Raw genomic sequence first — 13,650 nt, 5'->3', positions numbered from 1 at the left:
CTGGGGGCGTCCCCAGCGTCCAGGCGGGACAGGGTCCACTTCTGGCCCCAGGGCAGCAGTGCATGGACGCACTCGGGTGAAGGGGGGCCCAGGGGGCCACAGCAGGGTCGTGGCACATGAGGCCTTCAGAGAAGGGGGTTGCCTGTGACGACGCTGAGGGTGCCCTTTCCTGATGGAAGAGTCGCCCCTTCATCAGAGACGAAAGCTGCTGCTTTAGCGATAAAGCAGGCCCGGGCAGACGGCCCGGTGGGTGGCGCGCGGGGGTCTCGGGTTCAATTCTAGCACCACATGGTCCCAACCATGCCACCCCCACCCCACACCCCAAGATGAGTAGCTGACAGTTAGGGAGCAAGGCAGACGGCGGCCCGGGGCTTGTGAGGGGAAGCGCAGGTGCCCGTCCCAGGGGGTCACACGACTGACCCCCTCGGTGGCACAGGGCACGCGCTTGAGGTAAGAGGACAGCGGGAGGCTGGGGGTGGAGGCTGGGGAGATGGACAGAGAGGGCCCGTCCCTGGGCGTGTGGGGGCCCCGGGGGCGACCCCAGCTCTGCTGCGACCCCCTGAGCACTGCCAGCTGTTGCCTAGTAGCTCAGATGGAAGGATTGAAATAGGAGAGTGTTTCCACCACAGGGGATTTAACCGGACGTCAGTTACCAAAAGATCTAGGATATTCAGTTATTTGGAAATGAAGCAGAGTACTTCTAAATCTGGGATTAAAGAAGAAATGAAAAGAACAGTCACTTAGTTTAAGGTTTAGTTCACCATTAACTCTTTTTGGCTGGGCCGGAGAGACACAGCACGGGGCTAAGACTCTTGCCTTGGCTGTGGTTGACCCAGGTTCAGTCCCTGGCGCTTTGTGTGGCCTGAGTCTCCACCAGGAGCGATCCCTGCGTGCAGAGCCAGGTGTGACCCCCAAACAAAAATGAGCTAGAAAGAGGGTCTGGGGAGACAGGGCAGAGGGCAGGCACGGGCCTGTGTGGTCCCCGAGCAGCCAGGCAGCCCCGGAGTAAGTAAATAAGCAGTGAAAAGAGGTGTCGGGCAAAACGAGGGCGGCCGGGTTTGCATTCGGGAGGCGAGGTCCAGTTCCTGGCACCCGGTCCCCTGAACGCTGCGGGGTGTAGCCGAAAACCCGAAAAAAAGTTAAGAAAGGAACTAGGAAGAGAAGCCCATCAGCATAAGGACTTTAAGACGAGGGCCTGGGGAGATGGCTCAGAGGGCCGGGCCCACCCCAGCGCTGCTCAGCAACCCCGAGCACTGGGTCAGGAGCAGCCCCCACACCACCGCATGCAGCCCCCTGAGGAGTCTGGTAGACCAGATGTTCCCTCCCACTCGCCCCCAGGTCAGGGGACCCCAAAATACAGGGCAGGGAGGACTGCTTCCACTCAGGGTCTCGGGGCAGTGCCGGAAGCGGAAGGCTGGCGTGTGACGCAGGCCTCAAGGTCAGTCTGGAAAGGCCAGTGGTGGGGGGTGGGCGTGCCCTACTCTGGCGTCACTGTCTGTGCCCCCTACAAGCTGTGAGCACTTGTCTGAGCACCTGGGCTGAAGGGTCCCGGGCACAAGAACAGTCCCTGGGGGTCGAAGCCGTAGTGCAGCAGGAAGGGTGCTTGCATTCCGTGGACCCGGGTTCGATCCCCGGCATCCATACGGTCCCCAGGCACCGCCAGGAGTCACTCCTGAGTGAGGAGTCAGGAGTCACCCCGACCGCTGCCGGGTGCGACCCAAAACTAAACGGAAAAGGCCCTTCCTCCCCACGCTGATCTCGGGTCTCTCCCTGACAACGTCCCGGTCACGCTGTCCGCCCGCACGCCAGGAGCAGCGCCCACGGCTGAGGGGGCTTCCGCACACAGTGGTCCTGGCCGTGACAGTTGCTTGGGTCACATCAGCACTTGCCTCAAGGGCCGGGCCTGGGCTCGGCGGAGCTCTTGCACCCCGAGGCCCTGAGTTTGACCCCAGGCAGTGCAGACAGGGAGAAAACCCTCGTTAGACTTCGACACTCAGAGCTCTTGCTCTGAAAGGCCACAGAAAGGCCAGCCAGAGACGGGGGAACGGTGACCAGGACATGCATCTAGAAGGGCCTCGGAGCCCAGCAGGCGGCCAGGGAGCATCTCCCCGTCTGCTCTGTGGAGCCAGCGGGCACAGGCACGCGCAGCTTCCGTCACTGTTACGCCCGTCGGCGGCAGGGGTAAGGGGGACAGTGTGGCAACGGCCAGGGCGGTGACCGGGCGTGGGCACGGACAGCGAGGACCCGGGAGGTGACGGCTCCAGACCTGCATCTTCTATAGCAGTGTCTGCACCGAGCACTGTAGGCAGAGCAGGTACCACATGGACAGCAGGTGGCCCAGGGACTCCTTGCTCCCCTCACAGTACTCTCGAGTCTGGAGGCTGCAGGGAGCCTGGGCCTTCCAGCGGCCACGCTGAGCTGACCCTGTGTCTTCCAGGACTACGCCCAGGCCCGCTTTGACGCCTATTTCGAGCAGAAGAGGAAGCTTGGAGTGTGACCTGCAGGACCCGACACCTCAGCCCCGGCCGCGTGGGCGCGCCCTGCCCGGGCCTCCCTCGTGCGCCCGTGCCCGGCCTGCGGGCAGCACGGAGGCCGGATGTCTGACTACTGAGCACAGACGTGTCTGAGACGGAGGACTGTATTAAAATCGAGTCACATTTCTGTCCTATCTCCTGTAAGATTCCGCTAGGACCTGGGCCTGCGTCGGGAAGCAGAAGTATAGGAACTAGTGCAATAGCTCCCGCCGGCCGCCTGCAGGTGGCGCTGTGAGCAGCCCTCGCCTCCGGGCTGGGCCTGATGCTGCCCGCGCCCCGCTGCGGCCCCCGTGGGCCCGACGCTCCCCGGGCTCTGGGCTGGGCGGGCAGGGTGCCAGATGCGGGACGCGCGGTGGCCACCCGCTACATGCCGGCCCGGCCCCCGCGCCCCCACCTCTGCTCAGCCTGGAGCTGGGAGGCGGCAGCCCGCCTGAGGCCGTGAGTGCCCCCGCGACGTTTCTCACTCTGAACTCTGACTCGGCTGTCCCCCCGTGTACACATTTCTGCAGCTGGACTGTACGCGACAGGCAATAAAGAGCTGCGACCACCTAACTGTGCCCACCGTGGATGTGTGTGAGCTCGTCGTTCCTGCTCCGCGTCTGCCCCCAGTTTGTTTTGAGTGCCCGCGCCCCACCTGGGAAGACAAAGGGCTGTGGAGGCGTCTGCATGGTGGGGGTCGGGGGGCTGAGGGGATCCCAGATGTCAGAAACGGCCACGGGGACCGAGACTTAGCACAGCAGGGAAGGCAGCTGCCTTGCACGTGGCCGACCCCCCTCCCACCCCGTGCATTCCATAGGGGCCCCCAGCACTGCCGTGTATGCCCCCCCCATCAAAAGCCTCTGGGGCACTGCTGGCCTGGGGTCAGCGCTGCGCTGGGCCGGCCCCCTTGGCCTTTCCAGGGGCCTCTGGCTGCACCTGAGAGTCTGAGGCCACCCCTCCCTGCCACTTAGGCTCACCCGCGTCCCGACCCTGGCGCTAGACGGGCTCCCGTGCTGGGGCCTGGTGCCTGGTGCAGCAGCATCACAGCAGCGGTGGGCGCGGCCGTGTCCACCACCTGTCCCCAGCTCCACCCTGCAGGTTACCGCAGATGCGGTGGACGCTGCCCAGAGCCTGGCCAGGTGCAGCCGGGGAGGCACTCTTGGAAGTGGCGCCACGTGGCCATGACACGGGCCCTGTGTGGACTGTGCGGGCCCTCGGGGCAGCCCCCTGCTGGGCACTGTCCCTGCAGAGCAGAGAACAGGAGCGCCGACCCCGGGGCCCAGCCTCTGCCTTCTCGCGGGACAGGCAGACGCCTCCTTCCAGCCAGCGGACACCCGCGGGACGGAGTCCCTGACCGGCCCTGCCCCTCGGCTCTGTGCCAGCCGGGCTCAGAGGGCATCCGGCGGGGCAGCCGGGAAGCGTGGCCGGGTGGGAGCGGAGACCCCCGCAGACAGGACCAGGACGCCATTCCCATTCGCCCCTTTATTCCGCCCCATCGCGGCGAGGCCCGGGGTGCTAGTCCTCTTCGTCCAGGACGAAGGTGAAGGGGGTGAGCTGGTAGCCGGTGCCCGAGTAGAACTTGTTCTGGAACTCCACCCTGGGGGCGCGGAGGGCGGGGGGCGGCGTGAGGCTGGACAGGCCCGGGGTGCCCCGCCCGCCCAGCCGCCCGGCCACTCACCAGTGCAGGCGCAGCGCGTGCAGGAAGGCCGAGAGCCCCTCCATCACCAGCAGGATGGCCACCGTGAGCACCGCGAAGGCGCCGAACACGGGCACCAGGGCCACGGCCACCACGCCCATCTCCCGGCCCAGGCCCAGGCCCACGCGCATCACCATGGCCCACAGCACCTCCGACAGCTCTGCGGGCAAGGGGGGCGCTGGCACCGGGCGCAGGGGGCCCCTTCCGGGGGGCCCAGCTAGGCCAGCACTACCCCTCCCCACTCACCCACTGAACAGGACTATGGCCCCCAGGATGTGCAGCTCGGGACCCAGGGCAGCCGGGCACTTACGGGCGTGGGCCAGGCTCAGGGCCCAGAGACGCAGGTAGGAGGCCGTGTTGGACACACAGCCCAGGCAGAACTCGATGGTGTGGATGGCCTGGTGCATGAACACCTCGGACGCTGCGAACTGTGGACACGGAGGCAGTGAGGGGCCAGCGGGATGGGCCAGCGGGCTCGGGATGGGCGGAGGCCAGGGGGTAATGGACTCCTGCTGCCCCACCAGAAGGCACTGCAGATACCTCGTCGTCCTGGTCCCCGGGGCACCCAGCCAGCTCCTCGTCACAGCCTGATGCATCCAGGAGCCCCTGTTTGTCGTCCTGGAGGTGTGGGGACATGAGCCGTGGTGCTTGCCCATGGCCACCTCCCCGACACCCCCGCCCTGGACGCCCTCCCGGGCCCCACCGGCTGTCCTCCAGCGGGCCTCGCCCTCGCACGCCGGTGCCGGCGGTACAGGAAGAGTGGCGTGCCGAGCAGCAGGATGGGCACCATGGCCAGGGCCAGGACCACCAGCGTGGACTGCACCGCGGCCTGCAGGGGAGGGGACACCAGTCAGGGGCTACTCGAGGCTGTACCCAGCTTGGGCGGCGGACCCCGAGTGCACGGGCCAGGGGCCGAGACCGCAGCCCCACCCCCGCGCACCTGGCCCCGGAAGAGCGCCCGGTTGCCGGCGCTGCTGCTGAAGAGGAACATGTTGATGAAGTGGATGAGGATGCTGGGGGCCCCCGCAGCGTCCGCCGGCCCCACGCTCAGCCACTTGTAGCCGATGAGGAAGACGAGGTAGCCGAAGAGCCCGAGCAGGAAGACCAGCTCCGGCGCCGTCTCCAGCAGCAGCCGATGGCGCTGCCTGAAGTGCCTGGTGGGGAGGGCTGGTCAGCGGGTCAGCTGCCCCGGCACCGCCCTCGGTCCCCGCTCCCACCCCCACTCGGACCCGCCTGTCCTGGGCCCGCTCCTGCCAAGCCCACACGGACAACCCCTTCTCCCAAACTCTGGCCCCGCCCTCCACCACATGCCCCACCCCACGCTTTGGCCACGCCCACACCCATCCCGCCCTTCACATGCCCCGCCCTGCTATCGGATCACGCCCACACCCATCCCGCCTTTTACCACATGCCCCGCCCCGCACTCTGGTCACGCCCACACCCTCTGCCCAGGGCCCCGCCCCTGCCCCATCCCGCCCTCCACATGCCCCACCCTGCGCTGATTATGCCCTGCCCTCCACCCTAGGCCCTGCCCCTGCCCACCCCGCCCTCCACCACATGCCCCGCCCTGTGCTCTGACCACACCCTCCCTCCGCCCTAGGCCCCGCCCCTGCCCCATCCCGCCCTCCACCACATGCCCCACCCTGCGCTCTGACCACGCCCCTCCCTCCGCCCTAGGCCCCGCCCCTGCCCCATCCTGCCCTCCACCACATGCCCCGCCCTGCGCTCTGGTCACGCCCACACCCTCCGCCCAGGGCCCCGCCCCCACCCTGCACCCCCTTCCTCACAAGTGGTTGAAGACACCCAGGACCACCCCGAAGGCCATGTGGGTCACGCCCAGGATGACGGACATCTTCATCTTGAAGGAGTTGAGGAAGCTCAGGCGGTTGACGGCCAGGCTCCAGATCTGGGGGAGGGCAGAGCCGTCAGTGGGGCGCCCCGACCGCACCCCGCGCCTGCCGGAGCACCTCGCCCTCCAGCTGGGACTCACGGGGTCGATGCCGAACGGGTAGGGCCCCAGGAAGACGCCGGTGATGTTGGGGTCCAGGCTGAGCAGCGGGTTCTGGGCCAGGAACGTGTCACTGAGGCAGGAAGAGGCGGGCGGGGTTGCACAGCGGTCAGGGGCAAGGGCGGGGGAGAGGCCAGGGGCGGGGTGCCCAGCGGGCGGGCCGGGGCTGCGCCCGCTCACCTCCACCCGGACTGGTTGGCCATGGCCGCCACGCTCCAGCCCGAGGGGAAGATGGCCGTGGCGCGGCTGAAGCACTCGTTGTAGATGAAGCCGGTGTAGACGGAGAAGAGCCCCATGAGGAGGAGCAGGTAGCGGCCCCCGAAGAAGGTTCTCCAGATCTGGGGCGGGAGCCAGTGAGCCCCGGCCCTGCCCGCAGCCCGCCCGCCGCCCGGGCTGGCCCCTACCTACCTCGTTCTGCGCCTTCTTCACGGCCGGCCGGTCCTCCGCCAGCACCATGGCCAGGGCGAAGAGAGCCATGAGCAGCCCGTGGCCCACGTCCCCAAACATGACGGCAAAGAGGAAGGGGAAGGTGATGATGGTGTAGGGAGCTGCGGGGACAGGGGCCCGCGTCAGTCGGACCCGGGGGGCGGCCACGTCGGCCTCAGCCCTGGCGCCACCCACAGGGATGCCAGGCGGCCACAGATGAGCCCACATGCTGTGTGACCTCAGGCGAGTAACCCGACCTCTCTGAGCCCCACTTCCTCAATCACTGCAGCAGACGCTGTCGCTACACAGCCCCTCAAGTCATCAGCTCCCCCACCCCTGCAGAACTGGCACAATTCCTTTGGGGGGCTCCCAAAAGGAATTTTCCCATGCACCTACCCACTGAGGTCGTGAGGGTGGGAAACCAAGGCTCAGACGGGGGGGGGGGGACATGGGAATGCGAGCCCCCCACAGGGAGCACTGGGTCCCCCTGGGCTTGGCCAGCAGCTGCCAGTAGGCCAGTCCCTGCTAACACTGCGGGCAGGAGCAGTGGGCACCTTCACAGCTCCCCTCCCCACTGCACTCACAGCCCTGCTCCCCTCCCCCTGCACTCACAGCCCTGCTCCCCTCCCCCTGCACTCACAGCCCTGCTCCCCTCCCCCTGCACTCACAGCCCTGCTCCCCTCCCCCTGCACACACAGCCCTGCTCCCCTCCCCCCTGCACACACAGCCCTGCTCCCCTCCCCCTGCACACACAGCCCTGCTCCCCTCCCCCTGCACTCACAGCCCTGCTCCCCTCCCCCTGCACACACAGCCCTGCTCCCCTCCCCCCTGCACACACAGCCCTGCTCCCCTCCCCCCTGCACACACAGCCCTGCTCCCCTCCCCCTGCACACACAGCCCTGCTCCCCTCCCCCTGCACTCCCTCTCTTCCTTACCACCTCACTGCCTGCCCCCCCAACACCATGTGGTCCCTCACTGGTTCCTCACTCCAGCCCCCTAACAGACCACCTGTAGCAGTAGCTCCTGACCCGAGGCTGAGCACCAGCAGGGGGACACTGGCCCTGGGACCCCCGAGAGTTAGACTCAGGACAACAAAGAAAACTGAGGTTCAGAGCAGCTCAAGAGCATGTCACGGGGAGTCACGCTCAGACCCGCCAGCCCCTGGACACAGGCATGCTGGCGCCCTCCAAGCACGACGGGCTTCTGGGGAGCCACAGCGTGTGGGGGCACCTGTGACGCTCACCGGGGTTCACCTCCTGGTACCGGCCCACGCCGTATGCGTCCACGATGCCCTGGAAGCCGGCTGTGAAGCGGTTGGTCCGGATGAGCGTGGGGGGCATGTCCCGGCAGGGGAGGCGATGGGCCAGGGCGCTCACTCCCTCCTCGCTCTGCAGGGGCGAGTGGGAGCTGCTGGGGGGCCCTGCTGCTCCACCCCACCGGAGAAAGGGCAGCCCGGAGCTCAGAATCCAGACGCCACCCGCCTCAGTCGCCCCATCGCTGCCCGGGTGGCACGGTGCCCACCCTCGGGGACAGGAGCCCCAGCCGCAGCTCCTGGGGGGCCTGGGCGCAAGCCCCGACTCACCGAGCTGTCCCGCAGCGCCCCCTGCAGGGCGTGCAGGTCCCGCGCGGCGCACCAGCCCTCGGCGATGAGGCACTTGTGCGTGGCGCTCACGCTGCACTGGTTCAGCACCAGGTACACGGCCTTCATCTTGCGCACCTGCGTCTGCCAGGGCGGCAGCAGCTGCTGCACCCGGCCCAGCACCTGGCTCAGGAAACGCTCCGTCTCGCCCAGGACCTGCGGCCAGAGCGGCGCTCAGTGAGCGTGGGGGCCGCGGACCGGGAAAGGGGGGCTCCGTCTGCCCAGCCCGGGGCGCCCACCTCCTGCAGCTCCTGGCTCTGCTGCTGCAGCTGCTGCAGCCCGCGGTGGCGGACGTCCTCCTGCTCGGCGAACGGGAACACGTGGCAGTGGAAGCTGGGGAGAGCGGGACGGGTTAGCGTGGGCGGAGGGGGACGGGTTAGCGTGGGCACTGGGGCGGAGAGCGGGACGGGTTAGCGTGGGCGGAGGGGGGCACGGGGGCGGAGAGGGGGGACGGGTTAGTGTGCTTATGGGGGCGGAGAGCGGGACGGGTCAGCCTGGGCACCTGAGGGAGAACGGGGACAGGCTGGCACAGGCACCAGGGCGAGGGCAGGGAGAGGGGTGGTGCGGACCCCGGGGCGGAGTGCGGGCCAGGGTTGAGGTGGGCACTGGACGGGGTGCAGGGACGGGATGGCGCGGGCACCGGGGTGGAGAGCGGCCCCGGGCCTGGCACTCACCAGGCCGTGATCTTGCGGATCTTCTGTCCGATCTGCTCGCCCCAGTAGGAGATGAGGAAGGTCATCCAGGTCGCCGGCTCGCCCTGCGGGGGCGGGCGCGTCAGCGGGGAGCCCCCCACCCCCTCGCCCCGCCCCCGTCCGGCCCGCCTCGCCCACCGCCCACCGTCACGGGGTCCTCCAGCGGCCGCTCGCTCTCCCGGAAGCTGGCGATGAGGAAGCCGCGACAGGCCCTCCAGAGCAGGCGCTCCAGGGCGGCCGCCTTGTGGGGCTCCACGGCGCCTGCCACGAAACTGCCAGGCCACGCCAGGCTGGGGGGCGGCTGCCACGGGCCCCGCCAACCCCCTCGCCCGCCCGGGGAGGGGCACGCGGCCTCCAGGGGGCCCGGAGAGGATAGGTCTGCGGGTGGGGACCGTCAAGGAGGGTGAGCACTGGCCAAGGAGTCCACCCGCCCGCGTGGTCAGGGCGGAGCGTGACACATCACCTACTTGACCCTCAGGTCCTGGTGTGGCCCCCCGGGGCTTTGGAGCAGCGGCATGGTCTCTAAGGTCGCGTCCACGTGGGGGGCGGCCAGCTGCGGGGAGGAAGCGCCGTGAGCCCAGAGCAGGCCTGGCTGCCCCAGCCCCACCCCTACCCCCCCCAGCATCCGGGGCCGCCGCTGACCGTGGGACCGTGGCCTTGGCCCAGCACCTCTGCGTGCAGCTGCAGCTGGTGCAGCTGGGCGCGCAGGGCCTGCTGGTTGCCCCGCACGTCGCGGAGCTCCTGGGCCAGGCGGTCAGTGTCCTCCTGGATGCGCAGCAGGTCGCGGGGAGGGGGTGCGGGCAGCCCGGCTGTGGGTGGGGCCAGCGGCAGCCCCGCCCGCCGCACCTCCTCCTGCAGGAAGGCTGGGAACAGGGGCAACAGGGGCGGGTCAGGGGAGGGCCACTGTGAGCCAAGAAGCCCCTCGAGAGGCGCCAAAGCCCACCCCAGGGTCAGGGCAATAGCGCAGCGGGGAGGGCGCTCGCCTCCTACGCGGCCAGCCCGATTCAGTCCCCGACACCTGAAACGGTCCCTGCCAGGGGCGGCCCCTGAGCACAGAGCCGGGAGGAATCCCTGCGTACCACCGGGTGTGCCCCCCCAAGCTGCTGACACCCACAAACTCCCAGGCCCCGTCTGTCCCTGCAGAGGCGCCCCTTCTTCCGGCCGGGGCGAGCACAGCACAGGGGCCGGGCACCCAGCAGGGACGGAGCCCCCGTAACCCCGTGTCCTTAGGGCCCCTCAAGCACCAGCTGTGTCGGGAAAGGCTTTCCTGAGGCCCGGGACGGGGGTCCTCTCAGCTCCGTTTGGGGAGCTGCTCCTTGGGGACCCCCATCCCAACTCTGGCCCACACACTCAGCCTGTCTGCGGCGGAGAAAGCTCTGGTCCTGCCTCTCCCCTGCAAGCAGCCCCCCTGGCCTGGCGCCCTGCGATAGCCCCAGGGCCCAGCCTTTCCCAAGGTGCCTGGGTGCTCTGCTCAGATCACCCCAGGTGTATTCCGTGAACGTCCCCCAGACTACGGCCGGCCTGGCCTGACGCTTCCCGCCAAGCCCGGACCTTCGTCCCTGGCCCTCCGCCTCAGTGATCCAGACTTCCTTCTGTCCAAGTTCGGGGGCACCTTCTCCAGGAAGGCTGCCTGGGATGGGGCCTTGGGGCCAACTCACTGAAGGTCTTCTCCAGTTCCTCGCAGCGCCGAACATCCCCCACAAAGCGTCTCTGGAAGGCACTCACGGAGGCATTAAGCTGGCACGGACACACACACATCAGGCGCCAGGGAAGGGGCATGAGGAGCGGCCAGGGGCCCAGGCCTGAGCCCCAGCAGGAGCCACTCCAGCCCCCGCGCGCGCATGCCGGGAAGGGCCTTCCCCAGGGCACTCACATCTCGGAACTCCACGAGGCCCAGCTCGCCCAGCTGGCTCACGCAGGAGTAGGCCGAGGCCGTGGGCAGGAAGAGCTGCACCAGCGCCACTTCCTCACTCCGGAACATGGAGCCCATGGTCCTGCGGGCACGTGGGGACGCGGCGCGGCTCAGACACTGACCTGCCTACCCCGACAGGCGGGGAAACAGGCCCACAGAAGTCGCAGCAGTGCAGACTGGGCCCAGGGTGCAAGGAAAAGTCCTGCGAAGGGACCGAGGGACACTGGCCCTCCTCTGACCTGCTGTGTCTACTCGTCTGGGGGCTCCCACTAAGCAACCCCCCATCAGTACCTCCTGACTGCTGCAGCTCTTGCTGGCAGAGGGGAGCTCCGGCCTCTCACTCCAAGGGTCACTGACACCCAGGGCTGGACTTGTCCCAACGGGTAGGTGGCTCCCTCCTCCCCAGCTCTCAGGGTGGGTGGGGGGAGCTTTCACAGGTTCCCCTGGGGCTCAGTGAGGGCAGAGAGGCCTGGTCATGTGGTGGGCGTGGCGCGAGCACTGTGGGCGGAGCGAGAACGCTGTAGGAGAGTCAGTGGGCGTGTCTAGCGCGATGGGCGGGGAGAGAACCTGTCTGCAGGGCGCGGTGGGCGTGTCTAGAGAGTGATGGGCAGGGCGAGAGCCTATCCGCAGGGCGCGGTGGGCGTGTCTAGAGCGCGGTGGGTGGGGCGGGCGCGAGCGCCCTCAGCGGAGAGGGAGCAGCCCTAAGGGTGGGGAAACTCAGAAAAGTGAAACTGCAGCGGGCGGGAAGGGCTGGCTGGCCTCCCTCCACGGTATGGCGGGACGGAGGGTCGGCGGCCCCGCAGAAGTCTGTAGTCTGGGGCTCCGCTCTCGTTCTCGGGGGCCCAGAGCCCACCTTTGGCCTCCGCGCGACTGTTTCCGAAGCCCGCAGGCTGGGGTGTGTCGCGGCAGGCTGGAGGGCCGGCGCCGAAGCCCCGCCCACCGCCTGGGACAGGCCTGCGGTCACTTCCTCGCGGGGCAGCCCCGGGGCCTGCTTTACCCGAAACAAAAATACGGAAGCAGAGCCCTTCCCTGGCCCATCCCGGAGACAATGGCCCGGCGGGCGGCAGCAGGCCCGGACAGCGGGGCTGTGACCTGGGGACAGCTCACCCTCTCTGGCCCCCACTTCTTCAGGTGGATGGAGCTTAGCCACCCCCAGCCAGAGACGGGATCTGGGGGTGGGTGAGCAAAATAACAGATCCCTTCCCCACGCTCCTGCCTGGACTCCAGGAGCAAGGCTGGGGACGGCGGGGCAGCGTGTGTTCTCAAGGAACCTGGAAGAGGGCAGGCCAGGTCACGTGGTGTGCAGCGGCCAGACCCAAGCCACAGCGGAACCCGTGGCAGCTCTCGTCTGGGCAGGGCTGTTCTCTGCCCGGGAACCCTGAAAGGATGGGCTGGCCAAAGCGGGAGGAGCCTTGGAAACTCCAGCCTTGCGGCAACAGGGTCCTGGCTCCCCGGGCACCCTCCGCGGAGGTGGGCAGGGTGAGAGCCACTCCAGGCGCAGCCCCTCTCTCCTGCCCTCTGGCGCTGGACCAGATATCTGGGCCTCCAACCTGTGACCTTCGGGACCCTGCAGCCCCTTCCTCCCTCTGCCATCAGGCCTGCGTGGTCTCTGCCAGAAATGGAGACTAAAGCCCCCACCTCCGGGGCACAGCGGCGCTCCTCAGACCCTGGCCCGCACGGTGACCTGAACTGGTGGCGGGGGTCGGCTGCCCACCCCCATCACCCCGAACTGGTGGGCTCCTGGGGAAACAACCCGCTGCCTCCCGCACTGCGTACAGAAACTGGTGAGTGGGACCTCAGTTTTCGCATCACTAGAATGGGTCGCTCCCTCCGCGGCTCCAGCAAAGAAATCTGCGCGCCCGCTGCCCTCGCGAAATGAGGCTCAGCGGCGATGAGCGGCTGGCTCCTTTCTCCCCCCTCGCCCGGGAAGGCGCTGCGACCCACCCGACTGAGCGGCCTCCACTGGCACAGCAGGGTGGGGGCGCCAGCACCCGCTTGCCGGGCCCGCAGGAAGCAGGGGTGACAGCGGCGACACTCACCCCGGGGCGACTGCACGCCGCGTCGCTCAGCGCCGAGTTCCGGGCTCTGCGGTCCGAGCCCCGCGCCCGCGGAACTCACTCTCCGCGGAGGCGGGACTGGCCGCCCCGTCCCCGACTCCGCCAGCCCTCCCGGGAAGCCCCGCCCCGCCCCAGGCCCCGCCCCCAGACTCCGCCAGCCCAGGGCCAGAGCCCTCCCGGGAAGCCCCGCCCCGCCCCCGCGCCCCGCCCCCAGGCCCAGCCAGCCCAGGGCCCGAGCCGTCCCGGGAAGCCCCGCCCCGCCCCGCCCCGCTTTGCCCCTACAGAGTCAGGCCTGCCCAGGGCCAGGGCTAGAATGGGGCGCAGCCTAACTCCTGGAGGTGTTAGGGGGTCGGGGTCGACATAGACGGAGATGCTGGGTATCTCTCCTGTACCTCTCCCCTCTCCCTGGTAGGGGCTGACGGGTGGTGGGCAATCACTGGGACCCAGCATGTTCCTCTGCCCGGTCCTCCAGGGCATGGCCACTCACAAATGCCCTGACACCGCACCACCGGCCCAGGGCTCCTGCACAGCGGCTGTCTCAGAGGACCAGGGCACAGGGCCCCGCAGCAGGTGGCCTCCACCTGGGGGAGGGGTCCTCCTGGCTCGGGGGTCCTGGCTGCTCCAAATGGAAGTCAGGGGCCGGCACTTGACCCAGGAAAGAGCAGAACGCACCATGCACCAGAGCCCCTCAGCTCTGGCCCCTCTAT

At 68.7% G+C, this 13,650-nt stretch overlaps 2 protein-coding genes across 5 annotated transcripts in view; one reads left to right on the top strand and one right to left on the bottom strand.

Annotated features, from left to right (window-relative positions):
• CHKA (choline kinase alpha) overlaps positions 1-3,100 on the top strand; it is a 28,132-nt gene extending 25,032 nt beyond the window's left edge. For all 4 annotated transcript variants that reach the window (XM_055142138.1, XM_004618569.2, XM_055142140.1 and 1 more), the window contains one exon: positions 2,438-3,100. In XM_055142138.1, coding sequence (XP_054998113.1) covers positions 2,438-2,497 — 60 coding nt within the window. In that variant the 3' untranslated portion in view covers positions 2,498-3,100. The remainder of the gene's footprint in view (positions 1-2,437) is intronic.
• An 863-nt stretch (positions 3,101-3,963) lies between these two features.
• TCIRG1 (T cell immune regulator 1, ATPase H+ transporting V0 subunit a3) lies at positions 3,964-13,046 on the bottom strand. Its single transcript, XM_004618568.2, has 20 exons — positions 12,926-13,046; positions 10,848-10,968; positions 10,633-10,711; positions 9,617-9,837; positions 9,442-9,527; positions 9,120-9,246; positions 8,957-9,039; positions 8,522-8,615; positions 8,226-8,438; positions 7,887-8,031; positions 6,626-6,765; positions 6,398-6,555; positions 6,200-6,290; positions 5,997-6,115; positions 5,150-5,363; positions 4,913-5,038; positions 4,750-4,827; positions 4,520-4,637; positions 4,192-4,369; positions 3,964-4,110 (listed from the first exon to the last, which is right to left on the bottom strand). Exons 2-20 carry the CDS (start codon positions 10,962-10,964, stop codon positions 4,029-4,031), a joined length of 2,469 nt encoding a protein of 822 aa, XP_004618625.2. The 5' UTR covers positions 10,965-10,968; positions 12,926-13,046; the 3' UTR covers positions 3,964-4,028.
• Between the last annotated feature and the right edge of the window lie 604 nt (positions 13,047-13,650).

Source organism: Sorex araneus, chromosome 6 (genome assembly GCF_027595985.1).
Source record: "Sorex araneus isolate mSorAra2 chromosome 6, mSorAra2.pri, whole genome shotgun sequence".
In the NCBI taxonomy this organism is placed as follows: Eukaryota; Metazoa; Chordata; class Mammalia; order Eulipotyphla; family Soricidae; genus Sorex; species Sorex araneus.
The sequence above is the reverse complement of the archived record's forward strand: the minus strand, read 5'-3'. Positions and strand labels throughout refer to the sequence as shown.

Excerpts from the sequence above, each read along its gene's own strand:
- TCIRG1 (XM_004618568.2), bottom strand. The coding sequence starts at position 10,964 with ATGGGCTCCATGTTCCGGAGTGAGGAAGTGGCGCTGGTGCAGCTCTTC. Across the intron at positions 6,291-6,397 it reads GCCAACCAGTCCGGGTGGAG|TGACACGTTCCTGGCCCAGA; the intron begins GTGAGCGGGCGC and ends TTCCTGCCTCAG. Across the intron at positions 4,111-4,191 it reads CACGCGCTGCGCCTGCACTG|GGTGGAGTTCCAGAACAAGT; the intron begins GTGAGTGGCCGG and ends CCGCGCCCCCAG.